At 49.4% G+C, this 20,693-nt stretch overlaps 1 protein-coding gene across 1 annotated transcript; it reads left to right on the forward strand.

The window, feature by feature from the left end:
• Nucleotides 1-9,266: 9,266 nt before the first annotated feature.
• Nucleotides 9,267-10,205, forward strand: LOC102463251 (olfactory receptor 51G2-like). The gene has a single exon (XM_014575239.3). It carries the CDS (start codon nucleotides 9,267-9,269, stop codon nucleotides 10,203-10,205), a length of 939 nt encoding a protein of 312 aa, XP_014430725.3.
• Nucleotides 10,206-20,693: the final 10,488 nt, after the last annotated feature.

Raw genomic sequence — 20,693 nt, forward strand, 5'->3', positions numbered from 1 at the left:
GCAAGGGAGGTTTAGGTTGGACATTAGGAAAAACTTCCTACCAGTCAGGGTGGTTAAACACTGGAATAAGTTGCCCAGGGAGGTTGTGGAATCTCCATCTCTGGAGATATTTAAGAGCAGGTTAGACAGACACCTGTCAGGGATGGTCTAGATGGTGCTTGGTCCTGCCATGAGGGCAGGAGACTGGACTTGATGATCTCTTGAGTTCCCTTCTAATTCTAGTATTCTATGAATCTATGATTTATTTTAAAAGAGAGCTGCAGAAAAGCTAAAAAAAAACCAAGCATGTGAATCCCAATGGATCAGATACCACAGACAAATGAAGATAAATCTCACATCATATTTTAAAATCTCATTACATTTAAATCAATCTCATCTTTTTGGGGCTGTATCCCATAATTTGTGAATGGAGCTTGGCAGTACCTGGGTTAAAAGTTCAGAAAAGCAACTCGCAAAAATTGTCAGCATTTTTTAAGTACATCAGAAACCGGATGCCCTGGCAAACAATCACAAGGACCATTGGATGATTGAGGGGCTAACGGAAGGCGAGGCTTCTGTGCAGAGACTAAATACATTCTTTACATTGGTCTCCACTGCAGAGGATGTGAAGATTTTCACACCTGAGCCATTCATTTTAGTGACAAAGATGGGGAACTATCCAGTGTTGAGGAGGTTGTGATGTGGCACCTCATAGTTATCATAGTGCTGTGCTAATGAGATGATTATGACATAATTGTGAGGCATCTGGTATAAGGTATGTCTTAGGAGACATCAAGGGAAAAGTTATGATTTCATAGAATCATAGAACTGGAAGAGACCTCAGAAGGTCAAGTCCAGCCCCCTACTCTAGGCAGGACCAATTCCAACTACATCAACCCGGCCAGGGCTTTGTCAAGCCGAGACTTAAACACCTCTAGGGATGGAGACTCCACTACTTCCCTAGGTAACCCATTCCAGTGCTTCACCACCCTCCTAGGGAAATAGTTTTTCCTAATATCCAACCTGGCCCTCTCCCACCACAACTTGAGACCATTGCTCCTTGTTCTGCCATCTGTTACTACTGAGAACAGCCTCTCTCCATCCTCTTTGGAACCTCCCTTCAGGAAGTTGAAGGCTGCTATCAAATCCCCCCTCACTCTTCGCTTCTGCAGACTAAACAGACCCAAGTCCCTCAGCCTCTCCTCATAAGTCATATGCTCCAGCCCCCTAATCATTTTGGTTGCCCTCCGCTGGACCCTCTCCAATGCGTCCACATCCTTTTTGTAGTGGGGGGCCCAGAACTGGACACAATACTCCAGATGCGGCCTCACCAAAGCTGAATAAAGGGGAATGATGACATCTCTGGATCTGCTGGCAATGCTCCTCTTAATGCAACCTAATATGCCATTAGCCTTCTTGGCTACAAGGGCACACTGTTGACTTATATCTAGCTTCTCATCCACTGTAACCCCCAGGTCCTTTTCTGCAGAACTACTACTTAACCGGTTGGTCCCCAGCTTGTAACTATGCTTGGGATTCTTCCGTCCCAAGTGCAGGACTCTACACTTGTCCTTGTTGAATCTCATCAGATTTCTTGTGGCCCAATCCTCCAATTTGTCTAAGTCATTCTGTACCCTATCTCTGCCCTTAAGTGTATCTACCTCTCCCCCCAGCTTAGTGTCATCCGCAAACTTGCTGAGGGTGCAATCCATCCCCTCATCCAGATCGTTAATAAAGATATTGAACAAAACCGGTCCTAGAACCGAACCTTGGGGCACTCCGCTAGAAACCGACCGCCATCCTGACATCGAGCCATTGATCACTACCTGCTGGGCCCGGCCTTCTAGCCATCTTTCTATCCATCTTACCGTCCATTTATCCAATCCACAATCCCTTAACTTGCTGGCAAGAATATTGTGGGAGACCGTATCAAAAGTCTTGCTAAAGTCAAGGTATATAACATCCACTGAGTTCCCCATGTCCACCGAGCCAGTTACCTCATCATAGAAGCTAATCAGATTGGTCAGGCATGACTTGCCCTTTGTGATTTGCTGATTATGATTATCCTATTTGTGCACAACGATCATTTTTGTACTTTAAGTCTGAATCGTGACCATGTGTCTGTATTTCAAATGTGCTCACTTTGGTAACACTTACTGTGACGGGGGGCGGTCACAGGAGACCCCTTGAAGTGCCTCCCGGGGTGCTGACATGGCCACTGCCACCCACCTTCCCACTTTCTGGGGCTCCTCACCACCCGGTCCTGCTCGGCCAGCTCCGCTGGTCTCCCCCAGACAAGGCTCCGAGCTGAGATTCCTGCCCCCATAAGATGCATTACAGACACCAAACCTCTTCAGGTCCAAGAAGAGTGCAGTTTAGGGCCCAGCTTCCTGGGATACCCCTCCCCAAATGGGATCAAACCCCAAAGAATTAGGTAAACCTCCTTTAACAATGAAAGGGGGAATGTGCGCACTGAGGGTGTGTCTAAACTACATGGCTCCATCGATGGAGCCATGTAGATTAGGCTGACCGGCAAAGGGAAATGAAGCCGCGTTTTAAATAATCGCGGCTTCATTTAAATTTAAATGGCTGCCGTGCTGAGCTGACAAACAGCTGATCAGCTGTTTGTCGGCTCAGCGCGCTAGTCTGGACGCTCCCGCGCCGACCTGAAAGCCCTTTATCGACCTCCCCGTTATGCCTCGTAGGATGAGGTTTACCGGGGAGGTCAATAAAGGGCTTTCATGTTGGCAGGGGAGCGTCCAGACTGTCCCGATCTGCCGACAAACAGCTGATCAGGAGAGCGGGGCAGCCATTTAAATTTAAATGAAGCCGCGATTATTTAAAACGCGGCTTCATTTCCCTTTGCCGAACAAACAAATCTACATGAGTCCGTCGACGGAGCCATGTAGTTTAGACGTACCCTGATTGCTCCCCAAGTAACAATCATGCACACTGGGTTTGATAGTAAATAAAAGTGATTTTATTAAGTACAAGCAGTAAGATTGAAGTGGTAATAAGTGAGAAGATGCAGAGCAAAGTAGGTTACAAATCAAAATAAACGAAAACACTTGGCTGATTCTACACTGTAACCTCAGTACAAACGCTTCCAAACTCACCCTAAAACCTCTTTTCCAGCTGCCCCTCCAAACCAGGGCTCCCTTCCCCACCCTGGTGTCTTCTGCTCCCTCCTTCAGGTGCAGCCCAGCCAAAAGACCTAGGGTCCTGCTTTCCTATTCTTATTGTTAGGGAATTGAGGCCACTCCCTACCAACCACTGTTCAGACCTTAGGACAGGGGTGTCCAAACTTTTTTCAAAGAGGGCCAGATTTTATGAAGTGAACATGCGTGAGGGCCGACCATTTTGCCTGACATTCTTTGAACCATTAAAATTAAACACAAATTAACTATTTTATGCAAAGTTTATTGCAAACGGCATACTTTTCATTTCGTCACATGGATGACAAATCTAAACAGGTGTTAAATCACTCTGCCTTTCATATCTGAAGGCCAGATGAAAAAAAAAATCCGGGAAGCTGAAATATATGTCAGGAACATTGTAAAGTACATCACATATTATTGGTAATAAAGGTTGTCTGTCAACTTTTAAGTTCAAAAATATGAACAGGAACATAATACCAAGTATACATGTTGTGTCCAAATATATTTATAACTGATTTAGACCACCTGACATTAACTGAGATTTTACAATGTATTCATCTCAATACATATGGATTCGTTGGGGGCCATAAAAGATAGATATTGCCAAATTACCTGTGGGGCCGTATTAAACCGAAACACGGGCCGCAGTTGGCCCGCGGGCCGGACTTTGGACATGCCTGCCTTAGGACAAAAGAGATTGTTTAACAGTTGCTCATCAAGACTTTGAGGGTAACACCCTCCATGTCTCTCAATCACACATTTGACCCACACAAAGTATCTCCCACTCCATAGGTCTAATATCACACATAAGAATGATACACACATTAGAGAAAAAGAACCAGTGGGTCATGCCATGAAGATTGATGGGTTACATGAAATAATTTGCTCAAAGCACGTTTGAGTTATGTACATTCATGTCCAAGGGACGGGGGAGGGGGTTGTCCTTTCAGGTACCACAGTGAAGAAGCCACACAGTGCTAATGGCTCATCAGCAAAGACAATGCACTCTAGAAGAACTTAACCTTCTTGTGAATTTTCCAGATACTCTCTATATAATGGCTGCGATGACTCAGCAAGGTATGCAAGGCTATGTGACCTGATCACATGACACTTTACTCCATTTTGGAACCTGTATTTTTCCACAGCCTGGGCTGGGAATTTGGCTTGAAACAAAGAGTTACCACCATATGGAAAAGCAATATTGGTTGGGGAATGACATTATCTCCTGGCTTCACTCCTCACACAGAAGAGGAACGCCTGAGGGACACAGAGTGAAATGGGGAAAGTGCTGGTTCCAGGCTAGAGGGATTTCTAGCCTATGTAAGGAAACCTGTTGGACTGTTTTTATCATCAGTCAGGGGACAGGACACATTGCTAATTCATATCCAATTTATCTAGGACGTTAGGCTTAATTGGACTTTTTGTGTATTTGTTAGGCAATCTGCTTTGATCAATTTGTTATTCCTTATTGTTAGAGACAAAACAGGAGACCCAGGAATGGACGGAGTAAACGGACTTCTTTATTGCAGATATTCGTTCCACATCGCACCACCAGCACAACGTTGCGAATGAGCAATGATTTAGCACCAGTTACATTCCTTTATCCATTTTAGTATATTAATCCACACTATCACTACTTCCCTTTACTCCTTATTTAGTGATGGTAACTCCTATACAATGAATATTAATAGGCAGGTGATGAATATTATTATACCCCTCCCTGTTTACAGTTTACAGGATTTTCAGTTAGATCAGCACTTTTCTACATGACATACTTCCCGAATCAGCAGGTAACAGAGATGACAAAGGATGTGCCCCTGAAATGCTTTTTTAGAGCAAGTGGAGACAAGCAAGAGAAAAGCAAAGAGTGCAACTGTATGCTTATCTATCTTCCTAGACTGCAAGAACAAAGGGAAAGAGCATGTTTACACATCAGAAAGGACAATACTTGCTCTGGTCCGACCCTTTATCTATCTTTCCAGGCTGCAAGGACAAAGGGGGAAAAAACATGTTCAAAGGACAATGCCTACTCTGGCCTGACCCCTACCACTATTGCATTGCCTTCCAAAACCCCTATTAATTTTTACATATCCCAACACTTACAATCACTTAAATGTTTTTTCTGTAGTAAATAAACTTGTTTTACATTTGATCATAACCATTGTGTTTTGGTGATGTATCTGGGAATAGCTCAGTTTTGTGAACAAAGATGATTTTATCGCTCTCCCACATGGAGGAGAAAACAACTTTACATGTTCCGGTGCAGTGCAAGACAGTATCATTCTGGGTTTGCACTCCAGGAAGAGTGCAGGGCAGGGGAACTGGAATTGGCTATTATCTCTGGTTTGCTCTCGAGTGACTCAGGGAAAGCACTCAGGCAGCTCAGTTGGGGCCGTGGCATCTCTTGCTGTCACGTTGGGCGATAACAAGGCGAGGAAAAGCTAGGCTGTGTCCTCAGCAGAACAGTGTGAGCATGGCCAGCCTGCCTGAATTGTTGGGGGGCTCTCCCTCCTGGTTTCATCAGTAATCTCCATGGAATCCAGGGAGATAACCGACGAATCCAGGAAACTGTTTCCTCAGCCACCCTGGAACCTGCATGGTGCGTTATAATAAGCTAAAAACTGCCCTGTGCAAACCCCTCAGCCGGTGACGAGAAGCCAACGCCCGCAGTTGTGTCAAAGAAGGATTGGCTTATCCTGGCCTGTCATATCCACCGCCTCTGGTTCCCAATATCGTCTTTGCTTTCTGTGACAGCCCCTGCACATTGAGCGGCTGTTCACAGAGAATTGTCCACACTGGCCCCAAGATCTCTCTCTTGAGCGGGGCTGGAAAATGGAGGATATTTCCCCCCTCGCGGATAATTCTGACCAAAACTAAATTGTTTCCTTTTCATCTTGTTCTTGAGGTGAGTTTTCATAGAAAATGGACCATTTGTCTCTGGAAGCTCAGCTGCAGCTGCCTGGACAGAGTCCGTGGCTGTACTCTGGGTATGTTGAAACCTCCCAACCAGTCTCTGGCTGGGTTATTGTGCCCATCAGCTTCTCTAACCAGCCTTCCTATCACTGTGCAGCCCCTTCCTCCTTGTACCACAGCCCTTCAGCAGACGCTGTGGGCAGTGACTACTGTGACAGGCCCTACTAGCACATGCCTAAGGAGCCTGTGCTAGCAGGGAACTGGAGAGGGTGTGGTGGCCCAGAGATTGTGGGTGGTGGGGCCAAGCTACCAGTGGATAATAAAGATATCTTCCTAACTTTGGGGCTTCCTGGATCCTGCAACCGCTTTTCATTCATCCGTGAGAAGGGAAGGGAATTTCCCCTCCTGGAATAATCTGAGGGGAATTTCCATGTTGGGAATCCTTCCTTGGCCTCTGCCCTGAGTTTGCTGAACAGGAAAGGGGCTTCCAGGGAGAAATCTGCTTCTCTGTTATTATTATACAATGATTGCCTGTTCTATTCTCTCCCTCTGGGGCTTTGACCATTGTTGGTAGACAAGACACTGGGTGAGATGCATTGTTGTTGGGTAAGATGGACCGTTGTTCTGACCCAGCCTGGCCATTCTTATGTTCTTGTGATTGTATTCTATTTCATCAAGAGCACAGGTGTGACAGTATCATCGTTACTACACAGCCGCCCCTAAGGGAGCCTTGTGACTGATCGGAACCAAATGTGCAGGGCCAACAAGCCCAGAGTGGAGGAACGGAGCCTGCAGCAGGGATGGTGCTGCAGGCCAGTTATTTAGCATCACCCCCCATCTCTGAAATTTAGCCTCCTGCTGTTTGCCATTGACTGTGATGGGGTTAAAGCTGGTGCACAGGAAGCCAAGCAGCTGAGGTTCCCTGATGGCCAAACGGTCCCAAGGGAAGGTACAAACTTGCTGCATAAAGGAAGTTGCCTTCCTATCTGAACACCCACTGCCTGCTGCCCGTGCAACATCTCCAGTGACTTCTTGTTCTTCACGGTGAAGACCTCTGGTGCCAGTGACTCCCTTCTAGCAGGAACTGGGTACGCTGGCAGGTGTTACTGTCTGTAACATGCCAAGTGCAGGGCAAAGGCTGCAGGCTGTTTGCATTGGCAGATGTTCTGTGCAGCGGCAGAGGACTCAGCTAGGCTGTTGAGGTGACTCAGTGTTGGTTGGAGGGCAGGCAGCATGAGGTACCTTGTTAATTCTTCCCCTATCTCTGCCCCTGCTCGATGGTGGGTTATTCAAAATTCACAAAAAACTGACATTAAAAGGGAGATCGGAGTGTTAAACCCCCATTCCCCAAGTTAGGATATTAAGAACTGAGTTTAAGACACATAATTCCTCATGGCAGCTCAGCACCATCTCTGTCATAATGCTACTCCCATGTGCTAAAGATGTTATGAATAGCGTGCATAGACAGAGAGAGAGAAAGACAGACACACAGAGCAATAGGCTACTGTCATATGGGAAATGAATTTCCATTTCCATGAATATGCATGTGTTTAAATTTGAAATCTACTTGCAAACCCTCATCATGCCTGAAGAACAGGTGCTAGGGTTACTGTGTACCAGAGGTCGGAGCCAAGGGAATGAATGCTTGTTACCACTCTCTCTATATAGGCCGCAGATTAACAGAATAGAACCAGAGAGACTCAGTTAACTTTTAACCTGGAGAACTTCCAGACATTTCCTTGCCAACAAGTAACTGAATGAGGACTGAGATACTGTGTTATTTTCATTATTCTGAAGAAATCCAGCTATCTGGCATTACATTGTAGGTCCCATTCTAATCTGAGAAATTGTCTCTGAAAGAGTATCAGAGTGGGAAAAAATGGGTTAACAAGTGTATACTAAAGTACAGAAGTGTAAATGTTAAGTCAAACCTTTTCATTGTAATCCAGATGTTCCTGGTATTCATGTATATCGAAAGCTAGCGTCAGAGTATGAGAATCGTCTTAGGAAGGAGCAATGGTACTGTTGAAAAGGCTTTTGCTAAAGAAAGTATTTGCAGGAGTACTCCGCCCGTGGTATGCAATGGGTCTGTGCGACCCACTCTGTTCACTTAACAGTTGTATGATACTGTCTCCCGGTACCAGTTTCTAACACTTATGCTCAGTGTTGTGCACTCAATACCTATGCAATACTTGTGCAAGACTTTCCAAAAAGTTCCGAGGAGAAGAGAACCTCCGGTCTGTGTTTCAGCAAAGAGTAGAGCTGAGGTGCAGGGGAGTGTAATAGTGGTTGTGTTTAATATTTGCCCATCACCTTTTACATGAGTATGTCTGAAGGCACTTGCAGACTCAAGTGGATATTAGAGCAAATCTAGGGTTTCTGCTATTCAACCATTTTGATGGCTGCTCCTCTCCTGCCCAGTTGAAGTAACTGTCACTCTCAGCTTGAAACTTCACAAATATGGATTAGACGGGTCCTTTGAGGATGAAAAGAAACCTGTCCCATGCATCACATCTCTGGGTTCAGTCAACCCTGCCAGGTAGAGCACGTCAGCTTCTCTTGGCAGGAATCCTGGGGATCAGAGTGTATCACTGGGGACATCTGGTGAGAAACAGTTAATAGAATCCAGTTCTGATAGACTTTACATATGTAATGACGTAGTTGAAGTTAATGTTACTGCATCAGTAACCTGGCCCTTAGAATGTATCCCTTGTTATGCAAAGGGGATGGGGCATAATTTGAATCTCAAGAGTGGGAAAAAAATAAAATAATATATATCACCAGGCAAAGAAACATGTTTATAAATAGCTTCAGTGCAGGAGAGATAATTACAATGATCCTTTTCACCATGCACTTGCCACACTGGGCCTGACATCCCAAATATATCTAACTAGTGGGTGTCGGGGGAAACTTGCCCTGGAAGCCGGTTATCTCATTGCTGCCTATTGCGGGCTTCTTCCACCTTCCTCTGCCGTATCTGGAACTGGCCACTGGCCACTAGTTAAGAAGGACTGCACACATTTGATCCAGTCTGGAAGTGCCTGCCTTCCTATTGGTGGTGTAAACCCAAGGCTGTTTTTACTAGCATTCCTTGAGCTCCTGGGAGTGTCTTGATGTGCATGGAGAACAGAAAGATATCTCATTAAATATAATCGAACCTCCTGTTCTTTTTCTTCTCAGGAAGAGACGTTCAAAACCACTCAGACCTCCCAAAACATGATGTCAGCTGCCAATGATACCAAATTCCAGTTTGCAGTGTTCCTTCTCACTGGGATATCTGGGCATGAAGAAATCCACCTCTGGATCTCCATCCCTTTCTGCATAATATATCTTATTTCGATAGCAGGGAATTCAGTCATTCTCTTCATTATAAAAACAGACCCAAGCCTCCATGAGCCCATGTACATTTTCCTTTCCATGTTGGCCCTCACCGACCTTGGTATATCGATAGGCACCGTACCGACAATACTGGGCGTATTCTTATTTAACTCTAGGGAGATCAGCCTGGATGCCTGTTTTGCCCAGCTGTTCTTCATCCACTCACTTCAGTTCATTGAATCCTCCATGCTCCTGTTGATGGCCTTTGACCGCTTTGTTGCCATCTGTAACCCGCTGAGATATTCTTCCATTTTAACCCTGCCGAGACTAGGGAAGATGGGACTAGTATCTGTGCTAAGAGGGGTGGCCGTAGTATTACCAGTTCCTTTTCTCCTGAAACAGTTCCGATATTGTCAAGCCAATGTCCTCTCCCACTCCTACTGCCTGCACCAAGACGTCATAAAGATGGCTTGTTCTGACACCACTTTCAACAGTGTGTATGGCTTGTTTGTTACACTCTTAACAGTGGGGTTGGACATGTTGCTCATCTTTCTCTCTTATGTGATGATCCTCAAAACAGTGCTGAGCATCGCGTCCCACACGGAGAGTCTCAAGGCCCTGAGCACCTGCGTCTCCCACCTCTGCGCCGTCCTGCTCTTCTACACACCGGAGATCGGCTTGTCCGTGATACACAGATTTGCAAAGGGTTCTCCTCTCCTGCTTCAGATTCTCCTGGGCTACGTCTACCTGCTGGTCCCGCCCCTGATGAATCCGATTGTGTACAGCGTGAAAAGCAAACACCTTCGTGAGAGGATCATCAGGGCCTTCCTCAAGTGAAGAGTCAGTTTGTCACCTGGCTCAGCACTGGTGACACGGGACACGAATACTTGGGCCACCTATTCCATCTTGGACCCTTATCTCTGAGATGACATCAGCTGCTGATCTCCACTGTGAAGAGAGGGGATGAAATGGGGTGTTAAGCCTACAGTAAGGGGAACGGGGCTGGAAATGCTGAGAGAGGACAAGGCACTGGGGGAAGGACCAAGGCAGGCAGAGGCATTTAGAAAGTGACTGTGTTGGTAGAATACCAGGGGATGGGTCGGATGCTGGCTCAGAAAGAGCCATATCAGTGGCTGCACCGATCTCACAATTCCTGTTGCTTCAGCCAATAAAGAGACGGGAGGTGGTTGTTGTTTCCCATGACACCAGGCCTGTCTCTGTCCCACCTCTTGTCAAACCTCTGTGAAAATATTGCAGGGCTGTTCTGCAGTCGCGGTTCTGGCCCTTCCTGAGCCCTCTGGGTGCTGCGTCATCCATGGGGCAGCCCCAGCTGTGGGCAGGGGCTATTCAAGGGGACCCAACACCCATCCTTCTCCCACGTCCTCAGCCTGGGGCTTGTAACCGAGTTGTGTTGGAGACGAGATTATTGCGAGAGTCCCAGAGAAGCCAGTCAGGTGTGTGAGGCCTGAGCTCGCCCTGACCCCAGCAAACAAGGTGGTGGGGAGTTTCTGAATAAAGCAGGAGGATGGGACCGGAGGGCAGCAGAGTCTGTGTTTGGAGAAGATTTGATTAATGCAACTCCACAAAGGGGCTCTTGTTTTAAGTATAATAGTGATAGAAATGTAGCCGTGTTAGTCTGGGGTAGTTGAAGCAAAATGCAGGACAATGTAGCACTTTAAAGACTAACAAGATGGTTTATTAGATGATGAGCTTTCGTGGGCCAGACCCACTTCCTCAGATCAAATAGTGGAAGAAAGTAGTCACAACCATATATACCAAAGGATACAATTAAAAAAAATGAACAGATATGAAAAGGACAAATCACATTTCAGAACAGAAGGGGGATGCGGGGGGGGGGGGGGGGAAGGGGGAGGAAGGAAGGTAAGTGTCTGTGAATTGCTGATATTAAAGGTAGGGAGAGTGGGATGTTTGTGAGTTAATGGTATTACAGGTGATAATTGGGGAAACTGTCTTGGTAATGGGTGAGAAAGTTCAAAGACTTGTTAAGTCCTTGTTGGAGAGTGTCGAATTTTAACATGAATGACAGTTCAGAGGATTCCCTTTCAAGTGCAGATGTAAAAGGTCTTTGTAGCAGAATGCAGGTGGCTAAGTCATTTAGAGAGTGTCCTTTCTGGTTAAAGTGGCAAGTGCTTCTGTTCTGCAATGTGATTTGTCCTTTTCATATTTGTTCATTTTTTTTAATTGTATCCTTTGGTATATATGGTTGTGACTACTTTCTTCCACTATTTGATCTGAGGAAGTGGGTCTGGCCCACGAAAGCTCATCATCTAATAAACCATCTTGTTAGTCTTTAAAGTGCTACATTGTCCTGCATTTTGTTTTAAGTATAGGTATTCCAGCCTGAGAGGAAGTCATTGCAAGGACCGTAGAGGGGAGGGCAGAGCGTGTAGTCTGTAGGCTTCACCCGCTAATCTGCTTGCTTTTATTGAGAGATATGGGTGCGGGTTGAGTTCTTAACTGCAGTAATGATTGTGGTTTTTTTTTAGTTAAATGGAAAATGTACATGCGGCATTGAAATGATTGTATAGGGCAGGGGGTTGTGTGTGTGGCTCAGGGCTGGGGCTGGGTGTGCAGGAGACAGGGGAGGGGGCTGGGAGGTGGAGGAGGGGACTCAGGGCAGGGAGTGGGGGTGCAGGACTCAGGGAAGGGGGCTGGGAGGTGGAGGAGGGGACCCAGGATAGGGAGTGGGGGGTGCAGGAGTCAGGGAAGGGGGCTGTGAGGTGGAGGAGGGGACCCAGGGCAGGGAGTGGGGGGGTGCAGGATTCAGGGGAGGGGGCTGAGAGGTGGAGGAGGGGACTCAGGGCAGGGAGAGGGGGGTGCAGGAGTCAGGGGAGGGGGTTAGGTGTGTGGGGGACCAGGGCATGGGGTGGAGTTGCAGGAGTCAGGGAAGAGGGTGGGGGGCCCAGGACAGGAGATTGGATGTCTGTGTGTGGGGGGGACTCAGGGCAGGGTGTGGAGGGTGCTGGAGTCAGGGCAGGGTGTGGAAGGATCAGGGCAAGGGGTGAAAGGTGTGTGTGGGGAGCTCAGGGTAAGGGGGTGCAGGATTCAGGGCAGAGGTGGGGGGCTCAGGAGCCGGGAGTTCCAGGGGGTTTACTGAGGCTGCCCGCAGCAGCAAGGGTGGCGTTGCTCTGGTGGTAGCGCCTCCTGATATCTACACTTGAGGGTCTGCCTGGCAGTGCTGGGGTCCTTGTGGGGTCACAGGGCAGAGTGCGAGGGTGCAGGAGTCATGGCTGAGGGCTGGGAGGTGTGTGTGAGGGGCTCATGGCAGGGTGTGGGGTGCGGGAATTGGAGCAGGGTGGGGGGGAGCAGGAGATTTGGAGAGAGGTGGTGAGGGGCAGGGGTTGCGGGAGTTAGGGCAGGGGGTTTGTGGTGGGGTTTCAGGGAAGGGTGGGTCCATGAGGGAGGACAGGGGGCGGGGAGGTTGCAGCGCACAGGACACAATGTGGGAAGGGAGCTATACACATCCCAGACCCCTGCCCTCCCTCCTGCACACACCCTGCCCTGAGCTTCCCCCACAACTGGAGTCCGTCCCTCTGAGGGAGGCCATGACGTCTTGCTGTCCCCAGGCCAGAGCAGGACAACTGTGAGCCTCCCCCAGGACAGAAAAGGACCTAGCTTAGGGTATGTCTACACTACAAAGTTAATTCGAACTAACAGCCATTAGTTCGAATTAACTTCAATAGGCGCTACACATACAAACCGCTAGTTCGAACTTAATTCGAACTAGCGGTGCGCTTAATTCGAACTAGGTAAACCTCATTCTACGAGGACTAACACCTAGTTTGAATTAAGTAGTTTGAATTAAGGGCTGTGTAGCCACTTAATTCAAACGAGTGGGAGGCTAGCCCTCCCCAGCTTGCCCTGGTGGCCACTCTGGGCCAAACCAGGGAAACTCTTCTGCCCCCCTCCCGGCCCCGGAGCCTTTAAAGGGGCACGGTCTGGCTACGGTGCCCGTTCCAGGTGCAAGCCTGCCAGCACCTAGCCAGCAGACCCTGCACCTGGCATGGCAAGAGCCAGCCACCCGCTGCCACCCGGCCCTCCGCCTCTTCCTGGGACCAGGCTGTCGCGCTTCCAGGAGCCTGCCCAGAGCCGCAAGAGGCGGACGCCCGCCTGGTCTAGTGCGGAGATCGTGGACCTCATCCAGGTTTGGGGGGAGGCCTCCAACGTCCACGACCTCCGCACTAGGCACAGGAAACTGGCTGTCTAGGGCAGGATATCTGTCAGCCTGGCCACCAAAGGCCACATGCAAACCCAGGAGCAGGTTTGCATGAAAATCAAGGTGGTCCAGTGAGCCCTCCGACCTTGAGCCCTGAGCTTAGAACACACGAACATAAGAACGGCCGTACTGGGTCAGACCAAAGGTCCATCTAGCCCAGTAGCCTGTCTGCCGACAGCAGCCAACACTAGGTACCCTGGAGGGGATGGACTGAATACAATGACCAAGCCATTTGTCTCGTGTCATCCATCTCCAGCCTTCCACAAACAGAGGCCAGGGACACCATTTCTAACCCCTGGCTAATAGCACTCCATGGACCCAACCTCCATGACTTTATCTAACTTCTCTTTAAACTCTGTTATAGTTCTAACCTTCACAGCCTCCTGTGGCAAGGAGTTCCACAGGTTGACTATTTACTGTGTGAAGAAGAACTTTCTTTTATTAGTTTGAAGCCTGCTACCCATTCATTTCATTTGGTCTCCTCTAGTCCTTATATTATGGGAACTAATGAAGAACTTTTCTTTATGCACCCTCTCCACACACCTCATGATTTTATAGACCTCTATCATATCTCCCCTCAGTCTCCTCTTTTCTAAGCTGAAAAGTCCCAGTCTCTTTTGCCTCTCTTCATATGGGACCTGTTCCAAACCCCTAATCATTTTAGTTGCCCTTTTCAGAACCCTTTCCAAGGCCAAAATATCTTTTCTGGGGTGAGGAGATCACATCTGTACACAGTATTGAAGATATGGCGTACCATAGTTTGATACTTCCCCTCCTCCTTCTTCCCTTGGCTTCCCCCTTCTAGCTCCCTCCTCCCAGGTTTCCCCCTCTCCACTCCCACCCTCTCTCTTCCCCTCTCCCACCTCCTTTTCCCAATCTCCCCAGAGATTAATCCCCCCCCCCAGTTTGTTAAATAGAGTTTCTATTTTTGAACACACGTGTCCTTTATTTTTTACATCAGGAAGGGGGGCTAGGGAGGGGTAAGTGGAAGGAGGTGAGGGAGGAATGGGGCATGAGCCCCTGATGGGGAGGACTGGGGTGGCTTTGCGGGCTCCTTGGGGTGGAAGCTCTCCTGCAGCCTCCCGATTGACCCCCCCCCCCCGGATGGCAGCCTGCGGCAAGTGCAGCCGGGCTGATGGCCAGGTGCTGTGATGTGTCGACTGTGGGCACTCAGGGCACTCCAAGACTGCTTTGCTGTCACTCATCGAGGTAGACAAGCAAGCATCGAACCCTGAGAACTGTCTGTCCGGGGTGGGGGTCAGGTCTCTTTAAGCACAGCCCTCGGCTAGCCTGAGACAGCAGCTCCACGCTCTAAGTCCTAACCTGATGCCCTGCCGGCACTGCTTCCAGCCAGCCTTAACTTCAGTTCGGGGTCCACTCAGTGTGGACATGCTAGTTCGAATTAGCAAAACGCTAATTCGAACTAGTTTTTAGGTCTAGATGCACTAGTTCGAATTAGCTTAGTTCAAATTAACTAATTTGAATTAAGTTAATTTGAATTAGTGCTGTAGTGTAGACATACCCTTAGAGAGTCAGAATATTAGGAGATGGAGCAGTATATGTGGTAATACACTACCAGCCATTAAGGCCTTGCATGAATGTAGTCTGTGTGGATTCTGGTGACCTGCCCCCAGCTGTTTTCCTGGAGTTACACGTGAAAGGCTGAATAAACAAACAAAAAGCCTGTGGCACGATGGACTAGTCTCCAAAGAGACCAGGCATATCTGAAATTTGGAGTCAGACCAAGTGTGCAAAACACGTGTGCAATGAGGAGTAAGAGTTAATTCAAGGGAAAGGTTTTGGATCAGACTACCATGTCTACATGCGGCAAGTTAAATAGGGCAACCGGTATTTTAAAATGGCAACTGGCCGCGAATATGCTAATCAGGCACAGGATATTTAAATCCCTCTGTGACGTAGTGGGGGTACCTGGCTGGTTTCTATGCTGCTGGCTCTGGGGTAACCCCCACTGGCTGCTGTGTGTACCATGACCCAGCAAAACAGGATGAGTCACTATGCAAACGAGTATGGCCAGACACCCCCCATGGAGAGGAACAAAGGAAGGTGGAATGCTGCCCTGGCTGGGGGGCAGGGCTGGAAGAGAGTTAGTTGGTGGCTGTCTGGGAGCATGGAGGAGACAGCCTAGGGAAAGGGGCTGGAGTTTAGGGGCCCAGTCTCCCCCATCTCAAGGGGGCCTGAGGCATCCTAGCCCAGCTCTGTGACCAGATTACATCTGTGCTGTGCTGTATCCTGGAGAGGCAATAAACTTCCTCTATTCCACTGGCTGGTGCAGTCTGTTTGTGCCATTTCGGGGTGCAGGAGACGGGGGACCCCCATCGCGCCGTCACACTGGTGTCAGGAGCGGGATGCACTGCACCCTGTGGATGGAGCTTCCAGTGGCGAGCGACAAGGCACTGTAGAAGCAAGAGCCCTGGAGCCAGGCGTGCTGGAGACAGAGCGAAGCGGTTCCTGGGAATCGTGGGGTGCTGCAGCACTAGACTGGTGAGTCTGCACCGAGGGGCCCAGCGGGCAGATGGCCTATGCCCGACTCTTGAAGGCAGAGCTGGTGGGGCTGTGCAGAGAGAGGGGCTTGCCTGTGCAGAAAGCAACCAAGGCCCAGCTGATTGCCCAGCTGGAAGAGAATGACCAGCCACAGGGCCAGGATCTTGTCCCCAGGGGAAGCAGCCAGACCCCCCCTGAGAGTGTGTCAGGCTCAGAGAGGGGGAGGGAAGCAGCCAGACCCCCCCTGAGAGTGTGTCAGGCTCAGAGAGGGGGAGGAGCGCTGGAACCCACCGGAGAGATGAGACAGCGTCTCCCGGGAGGCCTGCAAACTGTAGCCCATCTAGGGCAGGGGCCAGCCCAGCGGAGCTGCGGCGGCTGGAGATCCAGCTGCGGATCAGGGAATTGGAAGTAGAGGACCGAGAGAAGGACCGCCAGGACCGAGAGAAGGAGCGCCAAGATCGAGAAAGGGACCGCCAGGACCGAGAGAGGCAGCGACAGCATGAGCTGGCCATGGCAGAGCGGAGAACCGGCGGGGCACCGGCTGCGCCAAGTGCGGATGGGCCCCAGGGTCCCAGGATTGCCAGACGCTTGGAGAGGCTCGTGGTGGCCCAATTGAAGGACATGGGTGACATAGACGGGTTCCTCAGCTCCTTTGAGAGGGTCTGTGGACTGCAACGGGTTCCCCCAGCTGACTGGCTGCAGGAGCTCGTCCCCACACTAAGCCAGGAAGCGGCTGGAGTGCTCAGTCAGCTGGAGGACCTACAGCCAGGGGATTACAACCGAGTCAAGGAGGCCCTGCTGCACAAGTTCGGGCTGACCCCCGAGATGTACAGGAAGAAGTTCCAGGGGGTACAGAAAGGGCCACGGGAGACCTATGTGGATCTGGCCTCCCGCCTGTCGCAATACGGCCACAAGTGGGTGTCTGGAGTCGGAGCCCAGACCGCAGAGGAGCTGCTCAAGCTGGTTCTGATGGAGCAGTTCTATGAAGCGTGCCCACCCAAACTGAGGCTGTGGCTCAAGGACCGAAGACCAGAGAACCCCCAGGAGGCCGGGAGGCTGTCGGATGAGTTCACGGAGAGCCGGTCCAGGTGTGAACGGGAGTCCCGGAGAGAAAGGGAATCGCGCAGAGACCGGATCTCGGCTGAGCGATGGAGGGAGTCAACTATGGGGCGAGACCAAGGAACAGGTCGTCTGTGCCCCAGAAAACCAGCCAGGTACCCCCACTACGTCACACCCTCGCTTCATTAGCAACTTTGGTATGCTTCATTTGCCTCCCTAGTCCGAACTAGGGGGCAAGTGTAGACATACCCTGCGTGACCAGAAATGTCCCCTAACTATCCCTTAGTGCCTTTTTTTGTGGGTGATCTGCTTGAGGTACAGCCAGAAGCACCACATTCTGGGATTTTACTGGGAGTCGAACCCTCTTTCCTGTCGTTCTTAATGCCTCTGTAGTAAGACGAGGGCCTGAAACAAGCCACGTATCACAGGGCTGGTGTGAAGCCTGAGGCCTGCCCAAGAATGGTCAAGATTTTGCTAATGTAAAGCAACGTGAAGCTCTGAGCATGAGGTAGGGCCCCAGTTCACAGGCAGGACACAGTCAATAGTACGAGGAACAGGCTATAAACACTTTCCTGAGGGATGATAACAAAACATCTCGTTAAGAAACATTGTGGTGCCAGCACCCTCCCCACAGATAACAGGGGCATACCAACCTATTTTCAGGACAGGGTCTAAAATGGAAGCATGAGGAACAGAAGTGTTTTTGATCAAACCACCATGTGCAAGGTAACAGGTGACATCAGAGTGGCAACCTAATATGTCAGGCGGGATGTGTAACTGTTTGTACGTGTGTGTAAAGATGTGTCTTGGAAGGGTTGTCTTTGTCCAGGCTAGGGAGCTGTGGGACCTCCTACTGTCTGAGCTGTGTCCATTGTAATGAGCATAGATGTGTTAGCCTAACTGTAGACAGCTGATCCAGGGAAGCTAGAACCATGCTTCATTTACAATAAACCTGGCCAGGCGCCTTCTACCCGTATCTGGTTTTCTGGTCTTTGGGGACTCCCTTGGAATCGGCTGTATTGGCTACCTGCGCAGAGAAAGCATGACAGACAGGCGGTGCCCACACCCACAGCCAACGGTTATTATCATTGGACAGCACAAAATATCTGTCAGGACCCCAGGTTGGTGATTTCTGACCACAGCCTCAACTTCTGGAATGAAGACATTGCACGAGAATCTCACCTTTTGATTTTCCTTTTCGAAGTTTCCTTGAAAAAGTGAGTTGCAGAAAAAAAAACTGAGTCCAATGAAGAATGTTTCCTTTCATCCAGTTTTCGGGGTGAGTTTTCATAGAAAATGGATCATTGGTCTCTGAAAACTCAGCTGCCAGGATGCAGCCTGGGTCCCCAAGAGAAATTATAACTTTTTCATCTGTCTCTCCCTTGTAATGTTAATAAATGTGGCATAGATGGGTGCACATGGGGTATGGGAAGGTAGAAACCTCTTGACCCGTCTCTGGCTGGGGAATTGTGCCCATCAGCTACTCTAACCATTGGCCTTCCCTTCTCTGTGCAGCCGGTTCCATCCAGTACAACGCTTCTTCGGCAGATCCTTCAGGCAAAGGCTACTGTGACAGGCTCTGGTAACACTTCCCTGATGAGCCTGTGCTAGCAGGGAGCTGGAGAGGGTCCTAGAGCAAATGTGGAGGCCTGGAGATTATGGGTGTTGGATCACAGATCTGTGCCTAACTGTGGGGATCCCTGGATCCTGGGTCCTGCCATATATTTCTCAGGTTTGTTGAACTTCGTCTTAAAAATCTCCCATGATGGAGGTTCCATAACCTCCCTTGGAAATTGGTCCCAATGCTTAACCACCCGGCTTGTTAGGGGGGTTTACAGATTTTCCCTCTTGGAATGATCCAAAGTTTAAAGCTGGTGCACATGACACCAAACAGCTGAGGTTCCCTGATGGCCAAGTGGCCCCAAGGGAAGGTACAAACATGCTGCATAAAGGCAGTTGCCTCCCTAGCTGAACACACACTGCCTGCTGCCCGTGCAACCTCACCAATGACTCCTTGTCCTTTAGGCTGATGACCTCTGGCATCAGCGACTTCCAGGAACTCGGTAGGTTGGCAGCTTTCAGCATCTTTAAACTGCCCTACATCTGTCTTTGGTTGATTACTCAAGCTATACAGAAATCTGAAATTCAGAGCAAGCTGGGAGTGTTAAAATCCAAACACCTTGAATCAGGATTTTGTTTCTAGAGGTGCTGGTGCTACCGGGACTGAGTGAGAGGTGACCCCACGGAATTTCAGTGACTTGTTCCCAAATAGCCTCAGGTTTGTTTGCTCCTGCAAATTCAATCAGCAAACGTGTTTTGAAAGGTTTTGTTCTCTGTCTCGACTGCGAGGGCAGGAATTCAGAGCTGTGAGGCCCAATGGGGCGTGTTTTGGTTTGTTGACTGGCTGAGGGATGCAGCTTTTCTGTCCGATGGATACCCTCAGAGTTACAGGGCTACCAGCATCTCTGCCCGTCTCTGGTCTGTGTGGGCCAAATGTCAGACTTTTTAGCTGGCCCTCTCATGAGGTGGAATCTCGTGATCCTCTCACCCTCAGACTGGGCTCTGCTACAGCGCATTGCGGGCCAACTTGGGCCTGCCCAGCAGGTATTCAGTACCCGTGGTCGCTCTCTCTGGGAGGCTGAATAGTGGTGAGACAAGTGACTAACCAACCTTACTGAGCCAAAATGCTGTTTAATCTGAACAGCAGGAATAAAGCGTAACGTGGCACAATAAGAGGGTTTTCAAACAACAGTCTGTCCACGTCCCTGAGACCAAAGCCTCCACCCTGTGACAGGGACCTAGGCAGGCCGGAGGCCTTCAGACATCCCCAGCCATGTCTGTGCCTGTCGGTCTGAAGAGCTTCTCAGCAACAGCTGCCCCACCTCTGGGCAGACTCCCATCATGGGCAGAACAAGCTGGGTAACGCGGCTGGAGACTGCAAACAGGCTCTTCCCAACTTGTAGCTCCGGTGTGATCTCTCAGCCTCCCTGAGGTGCTCACTGAGCAGTGGGTTTTCTTCAACTGCTGCTTCCCTTCCTGCTTCTTTTCCAGCAGCCCCCTGTGAATCTAAGAAGTGCCAGACTGGTTTCACCCAATATATTTATAATATAAACATCCCAACAGTTAACCTAATGTACCTCTATAGCAAACATCCCACTAAGTGGGTTTAACAGACATTTCTTATGGCAGATTATAATATAACAGTTTGGTGTGGGCACCACTGAGAGGGTCAAATCAGGGTGAATTGCTCAGAACCAGGGCTACTTACAGCCCCAGACAGGAGTCCTTCCCTATAAGGTGCCAAACCAGCCACAGAAAGCACTTCAGCTACCATTCTGGACAGCGAAAAGTCTCACAAGCAAATCCCCTTAGACGCCCCAGCATTCCCTGTGCCACCACCAGCGCCACACCTTACACACATGAGAGGTTATACAACCGTTATCACCATCTTCGAACAGGTTCTCCTGGTCTCAAAGCACCAGCCACAGTCCCAGGTCAATTTTTACCTCAGCTCTCACTCAAAAGAG

The sequence above is a fragment of the Pelodiscus sinensis genome, chromosome 1, assembly GCF_052426305.1.
Source record: "Pelodiscus sinensis isolate ZL-2025 chromosome 1, ASM5242630v1, whole genome shotgun sequence".
NCBI classification, from domain to species: Eukaryota; Metazoa; Chordata; order Testudines; family Trionychidae; genus Pelodiscus; species Pelodiscus sinensis.